General features: G+C 42.5%; 1 protein-coding gene across 1 annotated transcript; it reads left to right on the plus strand.

Moving 5' to 3' along the window:
* Positions 1–1,087: 1,087 nt before the first annotated feature.
* Positions 1,088–4,576, plus strand: LOC112435931 (zinc finger MYM-type protein 1-like). The gene is made up of 3 exons (XM_024805031.2): positions 1,088–3,016; positions 3,441–3,555; positions 3,763–4,576. Exons 1-3 carry the CDS (start codon positions 1,488–1,490, stop codon positions 4,288–4,290), a joined length of 2,172 nt encoding a protein of 723 aa, XP_024660799.2. The 5' UTR covers positions 1,088–1,487; the 3' UTR covers positions 4,291–4,576.
* Positions 4,577–9,351: the final 4,775 nt, after the last annotated feature.

The following is a 9,351-nucleotide window of genomic DNA, read 5'->3' on the forward strand; positions in this document are numbered from 1 at the left end:
TTTTGTGCTGAAAGCATCAAATCAATTGAATATGATTAACTTGCTATGAGGTTTTTACTCCAAGTGTGACTTTTTCTGGCTTCATACACCTTTCAGGGTCAAATTCAAGCACTTTGTAAGCACGTTTAATGTCCATTTTCAACATTTTCCAGCACATTACCATAAAAAGGATGCATATTTCACTTCGCATCACCTGAGTAAGACCACGTGAAAGGCCAAATGAATAAGTCTTCTCATCAGATATTGATGCTTCTTTCTTATGTGACACAAAAAACAGGAGGAGACAGATCTTTGCTTGTGTTGTTTTTTAAGTTCATTCATTCAAAACTAACTGTAAGACGCTTAACTACATTGCAGTCTGTGTTATTGTTGTAGACCTAATTATCACCTTTAAAGTGTTTGTGCTAATAACATCATGTAGAGTAAGACAGGCATAGAGAACAGCACTGACTGGGAGAGGCTTTGAACACATGACATACTCAGATCAATTCAACACTTTAGACTTTAAAAATGCACAAGCGTCTTTCAAAAACCCATTTATTTAATCTATCATCATTGATATTATTATGTACAGTTAGAATGTACTGTTCATCTCCCTTAAATAAACAGGCAGCCTTAAAGTGTGAAATAGTCACTTGTCTACTGTCTCAGTGGCTGATAGTGCCCCACAGGCCTCAATGTCAGCTCGAAGCCATTATGTTTCAATTGTTTAATGATAAACAGATTTTGAATGAAAGCGAGGAAACTTCGGTAGCACAAAAAGTGCCTATTCTTTCTTCCCATATGGTTCAGTCATATTACCGTCATTTCCCCCTAAGCTGTTCCCAAAGACACCAGGTTAATACTTGAAAAGGCTGCAGCGATACACAAAAATATCATCAATATTCTGTTTACTTGGTGACAACGTCGCTTTTAGCCTTCAATCAGAAAGCCTGACGTTGGCTAGTTAAGCATCGGGCTAACGTTTAACGCTTTCACTTGAGGGAAGTAACTCGTATTACTGCTACTGCTGTGTAATCTTGGTTCAATTCACAGCATATTCTACAAGTTACCCTGCAATAACTAACTGTTAGAATCAGTGGCGGCTGGCCCATAGGGGGCGCTCGGGCTCCGCCCCCCCAAATGTGGAGGAGTAAAAATATATATTTTTAAAAAATTCATCAATGATAGTTTTACTATGTGTGTGCCCATATACAGCCAGGCGTATTTTAACATTTTCACCAGCTGACTCATTAAAGTTCAACCAACAAACGGTGTTTTTCTTCTTCTGGGGCGCTCGTCAAAGCGCCCTTGATATGCAGCGAAATAGCCTATCATTAAATGGTTGCCAGGGGAAAATAATAAATATTTGACCTATCAGCGTCGCTGAATTAAATGGTTTGGGGGCGCTTAAAATTGCGCCCCTGCAGAAAACGCGCGAAGATTTGCTGTTCTAGAATTTTACCTCAGTCAGTAGCCTAAGTGAGCTATAAGGTCAGAGAGAGACGATGGCAGCGGTATTGTTAACGGTTGAGGCACAGCCTCCCCCAAATTCGGTTAGATCGCTTCTAACCTACCCTTTTGCCAGAAGGACAATGGCAGAAAAACTGCAAGTTAAAGAGTTGGGACCTGACAAGCCCGAAATTCAACTAACCCAGGCAACGAAGGAGAAGTCAAAAGCATACAACAGGACTTTTTGTCGGAGTTGGTTCCAGCGCAAGTCGTGGCTGACAGGCTGTGGAACAGCTAATGCACTTTTTTGTTTCCCGTGCATACTGTTCAAAAGTGACAAGTGTGATTTGACGTGGACACAATCTGGACAAACCGACTTAAAGCACCTCTCCGAACGAATCAAGAAACATGAAAGCTCACGAGTTCATATGGACAACAGTGTAAAGCTAGCTGTGCTAGGGAAAACTAGCATAGCGGCGCAGCTAGATGATGGACATCGGATTGCTTTAAGAAGGCACAACGAAGAGGTAGATAAAAACCGTCATATTTTATCTAAAATCATCGATTGTATTAAGTTTTGTGGTGCTTTTGAGCTAGCAATGCGGGGACATGATGAAAGTGATTCCTCAGACAATCCAGGGATTTTTAGAGGTTTAGTCGACTTGATGGCATCAATTGATCACGACTTGAGGCAACACCTTGAAAATGCTACTGTATTTAAAGGCACCTCGAAAACAGTCCAGAACGAGATCCTGGATTGCATGTTGGCAGTTCTGAGAGAAAGGATCGTGGAAGAAGTAAAGGCAGCGAAGTTTTTAGCCATTCAAGCTGATGAAACCACTGACATTTCTACACACTGTCAGTTAGTCATGGTGCTAAGATACATTGACCAACGAAACCGTATTCAAGAGCGTTTTTTTGAATTCATCAAGCTACCCAATGCTTGTGCAGATGCAATAGCCAGTGCCTTATCGGAGAGGCTGCGCTTCATCCTCCCCCAGGGACAAGAGAGAAAGTTGATCGCCCAGGCCTACGATGGGGCCGCTGTAATGAGGGGTACCACTGGAGGAGTGCAGCGTAAGATACAGGACATTTATGCTAACGCTCACTACGTACATTGTTATGCCCATCAGTTAAACCTGGTAATGCAACAAGCAACCTCCCACATCCCTCAAATCAGTCACTTTTTTTCCGACATAGCAGGATTCGCTTCTTTTTTTACTAAATCGAGCAAGAGGACTGCAGTGCTTGACGAGGTGGTGGCGCACCGACTTCCAAGTGCATCGGCAACCCGTTGGAACTTCAACAGTCGTGCTGTGAATACAGTGTATGAACATAAAGACGATCTGGTGAGGTGTTTTCAGACCATCCGTAACAGTGAAGGATTTGATGCCCCTACAAAGAGAGATGCCGGTGGTTTCGTGAGAATGCTGGAAGACGAAGCTTTCTGTTTTTTCCTGGCCTTGTTTCACAAGATAATGCCACATGTAGACATGCTGTATAACCACCTACAGAAGAGAAACATCGATTCTGTCACCATCGCAGGGATCACCCAGACATTCATCAGCCGCATGCAGGCTATCAGGTAGGCATAAAAGCATAAATATGTAACCTAGAATAAATGTTAATTATCTATGCATAGATTCTATCAAATTCTCTGCATATATTCTGTGTTCTGTGACTTAAATGTTTAATGGAATTCAGATAATTTTGATTTATATCAGCCTTTGAAGTAATTTTATGAAAAATATTTGATTAAGTATATTTGATGAAGTATATTCCCAGTAATGATTTGATGTAGCCTATACCATAGGCTATTTCCTGAAATTATGGCCAGGGCCTTTATTTACTTGCACTGGTTTTCCCCCAGCCATTAAACCAGGTCCGGTTATTAATTAAATCCGGTAATTCCCGGTAATTAGAACACAACCTTTGTTTGGTTTGTGTTTGGTTAATATATCCCTATTCAGTTTTCAGAAGCCATTAATGAAACTTATGTATTGGATCAGGGAGGCACTTCCTAATCTGGTTGTGGATGAGGAGTACAGGGGACCTGTTCAAGACCCACCCACAAAGAGACGGAGAACATTGGGGGAAGACAGGCAACACCATTTGGCACTGGAGGTAAGCACTAGCTGCTTGGTCTGATTTAAATCGGATCATCAGATAAAATCTAATGACGATGCTGTCAGATGTCATTTGATATAGTGGTCATGACTGTTTTGTTTTGTTATGGACAGATTTTTTTTTTCAGAATAATGATTAACATGAGACATGTGCCAAAGTCTTACCACTGAATCTAACTCTTACCAATTATATATTATTGGATAGGTGTGCGACACCATTATGAGCCATGCCAAGGAGAGGTTTTCTTTCACCAAGCACCTTGTCAGCGCCACTCTGTTGCAAGGAGACTTGTTCCAACAACACAGCAAAAATTTTCCAGATGCAGCACTACAAACCACAGTGGAAGCCTATCCCTCATTGGACAAAGCCAGACTTAAAACAGAACTGTCCCTGATCTACGACAACGAGGAGTTTCAGAGTTGTAGTGGTGCGCTGGCGCTCTATCAGGTTCTGATGGAAAACAACCTTCAAGACACATTCACCGAAACTGTAAGTCTTCTTAACATCCTCATCACCACACCAATGACAACATCAGAATCGGAGAGGTGTTTCTCTACTTTAAAGAGGATAAAAACTTTCCTGAGAAACAATATGGCTCAGGATCGGCTCAACGCTCTGGCTATGCTGTCCATAGAGAAAAAACTCACACAAGAACTTCCTGATTTCAACACCAGGGTCATCGAGAAATTTGCCACTCAGAAAGACAGACGAGCAAAGTTCTTGTACAAATAAGAACCCTTAACCATATTTACTCTCTTTCTCCATCCCTCTCTCTTTCTCTCTTTAGCCCACCCCCCCAATCAGTTTACAGTTGTTGTTTTCAATAGTTATTTTTCATTCATTCAAAAAAAAAAAAAAAAATCTGTTCATGTTCATTTTTACAAATCTATACAAATGGCCAGAATATGGTTGTTCATTTTTACAAATCTATACAAATGGCCAGAATATGGTTGTTCATTTTAAATTTAAATTAAAATTGTGTTGTTTGATGTACTCATTAAATGGGTCATTTTAGTCGATATCATAAAAATTGCCCCCCTTGAGATTTTTTTCAGGAGCCGCCACTGGTTAGAATAGCGCCACCGTATTGTATCGCACTGAGTGCACTTCAATCCTTTGTCCCGCGAGTTTGCTAGCTAGCAAAATAATAATACCAATTTTAAACAAATAACATGTGTAACGTACACACTCGAGAAAATTATTTACTAGTACTTACGCAAACTCCCCCGTTGTGAAAACGTACAAATCCTTCTTGTATTTTTCGTTTTCCAGCAAACACTCATTAAAACGGCCTCCAGGCACATTAGCGCACTCACCCCCGACTGATCAGGGAGGGGGTGGGGGGTCACACATTGAAACAGACTAACGTGCAGAGGTACAGCCCAGGCAGACAAATGTTGCTTTTAGACTTTGCGACTCGTTTTATTTCTCTATCTGATAAGAAAACTATTCAATCAGATAGTTCTTTGTGGTGAATGAAATACGGTTACAGTTTCAAGAAGTTTTAAGCACCAAATCCGAAATCCAAGCACTGCAATATTAAAATCCAATTCAATTTCTTGTTTGCTCCGAAATCTACGACATGACTATATACAGAAAAGCTTGACATGGTATGCAAAAAAAAACCCCGAAGACAATACAAATACAAATACATGAACAAAAAATGTTTTAACTGTCAGTTATGTCATTTTAAAATTTTCCAAAACTAACATTTTCTTTGATTGACTGATATTAAATTGATTAGAGTCAAGTTTAGTGTGAACAATATTACACAAGCAAGCACGTGTGCGCATGCGCACATATTAGAATCCCTTCGATCGCTTCTCATATGTGCGCATGCGCACATATTAGAATCGCTTCGATCGCTTGTGACGTGGTAACTTTGCTTTGATCCTTTCTGACGTCATAACTTTGCTTTGATCCGAAAACCTATAAATAGGAGCGCTCACCTGTTACTTTATGCTTAACGGACGTTGACCTGCAGCAACTAAAACCCTTTTGAGAAGATTTGAGAGCAATTTACGAGAGAAACCAAAACAAGTTCAGTTTTGTTTCTCACCAATTCACAGCGCAAACTTTACACCATGTCAGCCAACCCATCCTTCGGCTCAGATGAGCTTGGAATATCTAAAGGGACCATTTTGGGAGATCACCACATGGTGGAGGCTTTTCTTGGAGAAGGAAGCTTTGGTGTTGTAACCAGATGTCGCGATACAAAAAACAACAAAACTGTTGCTGTTAAAGTCAACAAAAGCAACCCTGAAATTCTGCTCCAGGCAAAACTGGAAATTTTCATCCTGGAGCAGCTACGACGCTTGGATCCAGACAGGTGCAACATCGTCGAATGGAACGGCTATTTCCTCGATGGAGAGCGCATTTGCCTGAATTTTGAACTCCTCGACCAAAGCCTGTCAGACTACATAGGGGACCGGAATAACCGAGGTCTCCCAATGAGAGAAATCAGGCCAATTTTGAATCAGCTCGCAAATGCTCTATTCCACCTGGGTTCTGTGGGAATAGTGCATGCTGACCTCAAACCTGTCAACATCATGGTTGTGAACCGCAGTGAGTCTCAAGTCAGAGTCAAACTCATAGACTTTGGCATCGCATGTAACACCTCTGCAGTGATTCCTGGTGACTGTGTGGGGACAATTGGTTATTGTGCACCTGAGATTATGCTTGGCACTCCATATGATGAAGCAATTGACATGTGGTCTCTAGGGCTGGTAGCTGTGGAGCTTGCTACAGGGGTGCCTCTCTATCCTGGGGAAGACGATTATGACGTTTTGAAATTCATAATTGAAACCCAGGGTCAGCTACCAGATCATCTCCTAGAGTCTGGCTTGTACACTGACAGCTATTTCATCGAGGATAACCACAAGGAACAGCGCTGGACATTTAAGACCCCAGAACAATTTCAATACGAGACAGATTATCGATCCAAGGAAACTCGATCGATAAAACTTAAGTGTCTCGATGACCTCGAACAACTGCTGAAAGTTAGGCGAGGACCGGAAAATGGCCAAACATTATTTGTAAGGCTAATCAAAGAAATGTTGGCCTTGGATGCAAATCAGCGCATAACACCCTCGGAGGTTCTGAAGCATCCCTTTTTCAACCCTGGCCTCTCAAGGAGAACCCCCTGCACTGACATGAATAGTACAGGGGGAGAACTCCTTGTGCTCTCTCAGCAGCCTTCAAGCTGGAAAAGTCATGGATTGCAAAAATTCAGCTGCAGTTTCCAAAACTCAGTTGAATTTCCTCAAAAAGGAGACATCAACACCTCAGCCAACCCATCTGCCTCTGAAGATGATCTTCAAATAACGGAAGGGACCATTTTAGGAGATCACCACGTGGTAGAGGCTTTCCTTGGAGAAGGAGGCTTTGGTTTGGTAACCAGATGTCGCGATACAAAAAACAACAAAACCGTTGCTATTAAAGTCAACAAGAGCGACCCTGAAATTCTGCTCCAGGCAAAACTGGAAATTTTCATCCTGGAGCAGCTACGACGCTTGGATCCAGACAGGTGCAACATTGTGGAATGGAACGACTATTTCCTCGATGGACAGCGCATTTGCTTGAATTTCGAATTGCTTGACCAAAGCCTGTGGGACTACATTGGGGACCGGAATAACCGAGGTCTCCCAATGAGAGAACTCAGGCCAATTTTGCATCAGCTCGCAAATGCTCTGTTCCACCTGGGTTCTGTGGGAATAGTGCATGCTGACCTCAAACCTGGAAACATCATGGTGCTGAACCACAGTGAGTCTCCCGTCAAAGTCAAACTCATAGACTTTGGCCTCGCATGTCCTGCTTCTGCAGTGATTCCTGGTGACCGTGTGGGGACAATTGGTTATTGTGCACCTGAGGTTATGCTTGGCATTCCATACGACGAAGCAATCGACATGTGGTCTCTGGGGCTGGTAGCTGTGGAGCTTGCTACAGGGGTGCCTCTCTATCCTGGGGAAGACGATTATGATGTTTTAAAATTCATAATTGAAACCCAGGGTCAGCTACCAGATCATCTCCTAGAGTCTGGCTTGTACACTGACTGCTACTTCATCGAGGATAACTACAACAAACAGCGCTGGACATTTAAGACCCAAGAACAATTTCAATACGAGACACATTATCGATCAAAGGAAACTCGATATATAAAACTTAAGTGTCTCGATGACCTCGAAAAACTGCTGAAAGTTAGGCGAGGACCGGAAAATGGCCAAACATTATTTGTAAGGCTAATCAAAGAAATGTTGGCCTTGGATGCAAATCTGCGCATAACACCCTCGGAGGTTCTGAAGCATCCCTTTTTCCACCCTGGCCTCTCAAGGAGAACCCCCTGCACTGACATGAATAGTACAGGGGGACAAAACCTTGTGTTCTCTCAGCAGCAATCATCGTTTGGGTGGCCAGAATTCTAGGGGAGCTAGAAATTCTTGTGGAAAAAAAGCCCAAAACAATAACATCAACAAAAAAAAGCAATGAATGTGGTCTTAAACTTGGGCACAATTTGGCTTGAAATCCATCAACTAATCTCTCAATATTCAAAGCGGAGCAGCAGACAACTTACCATCACATCAGTCCTTCAATCAGACCTACAACAAACGTCTTCAGTCTCTCACCCCAACCGGTCGCAGCAGATGGCCGCCCCGACCTGAGCCTGGTTCTGCCGGAGGTTTCTTCCTGTAAAAAGGGAGTTTTTCCTTCCCACTGTCGCCAAAGTGCTTGCTCATAGGGGGTCATATGATTGTTGGGTTCTCTGTATGTATTATTGTAGGGTCTACCTTACAATAATACATACAGCCTTGAAGTGACTGGTGATGTGATTTGCTGCTGAATGAATTCGGAACTAATTGGAAATCTGGATATTAATTAAATAAACCTGCTTTGAGCATCAATTAATTGTTGTTTGAAATTCTTTATAAATATATAAATATAGTGCCACTCTTCTACTGTTTAAATTGCAACTGTTTAAAACTGACTAATTTATTCATACACTTGAGCATAAACACATGCACAGTAAATGGCCTGTACTTGTACAGCGCTTTACTTAGTCCCCAAGGACCCCAAAGAGCTTTACACTACATTCAGTCATTCACACATTCACACACTGGTGATGGCAGCTACATTGTAGCCACAGCTGCCCTGGGGCGCACTGACAGAGGCGAGGCTGCCGGACACTGGCGCCACCGGGCCCTCTGACCACCACCAGTAGGCAACGGGTGAAGTGTCTTGCCCTGGGACACAACGACCGAGACTGTCGGAGGCGGGGCTCAATCTGGCAACCTTCCAATTACAGGATGAACTGCGAACTCTTGAGCCACGATTGCCCTATATACACATATACTTTACAGTACTAGTCAGTGCTTACATACTAGTTCTTTTCCCTACTTTTTCATGCTTACTGGTACAAATGCCTGTTACTAGAGTTAAATGCTATCAATGTATTCTCACAGTTATGGAACTGTACAAATGCATACAAAATAACGCTCACGTAAACATAACTGTGCACTAGTTTGCCCTTATTGCTGCAGTTTGTTTCAAGTTGTTCTCTCTCTCTCTCTCTCTCTCTCACTCACACACACACACACACACACACACACACACACACACACACTCACTATGTAACGTTTCAGCAAAAAAATACCGCCCCTCCCCCCCACAGTGACACCACCACCACTAGTCTGCACAGCTGACATAAGGCAGCATGGATCCATCCTTTCATGCTATTTATGCCAAATTCTGACCCGACCATCTGCATGTCAGAGCAGAAATCAAGACTCATCAGACCAG

The sequence above is a fragment of the Maylandia zebra genome, unplaced genomic scaffold (assembly GCF_041146795.1).
Source record: "Maylandia zebra isolate NMK-2024a unplaced genomic scaffold, Mzebra_GT3a scaffold03, whole genome shotgun sequence".
NCBI classification, from domain to species: domain Eukaryota; kingdom Metazoa; phylum Chordata; class Actinopteri; order Cichliformes; family Cichlidae; genus Maylandia; species Maylandia zebra.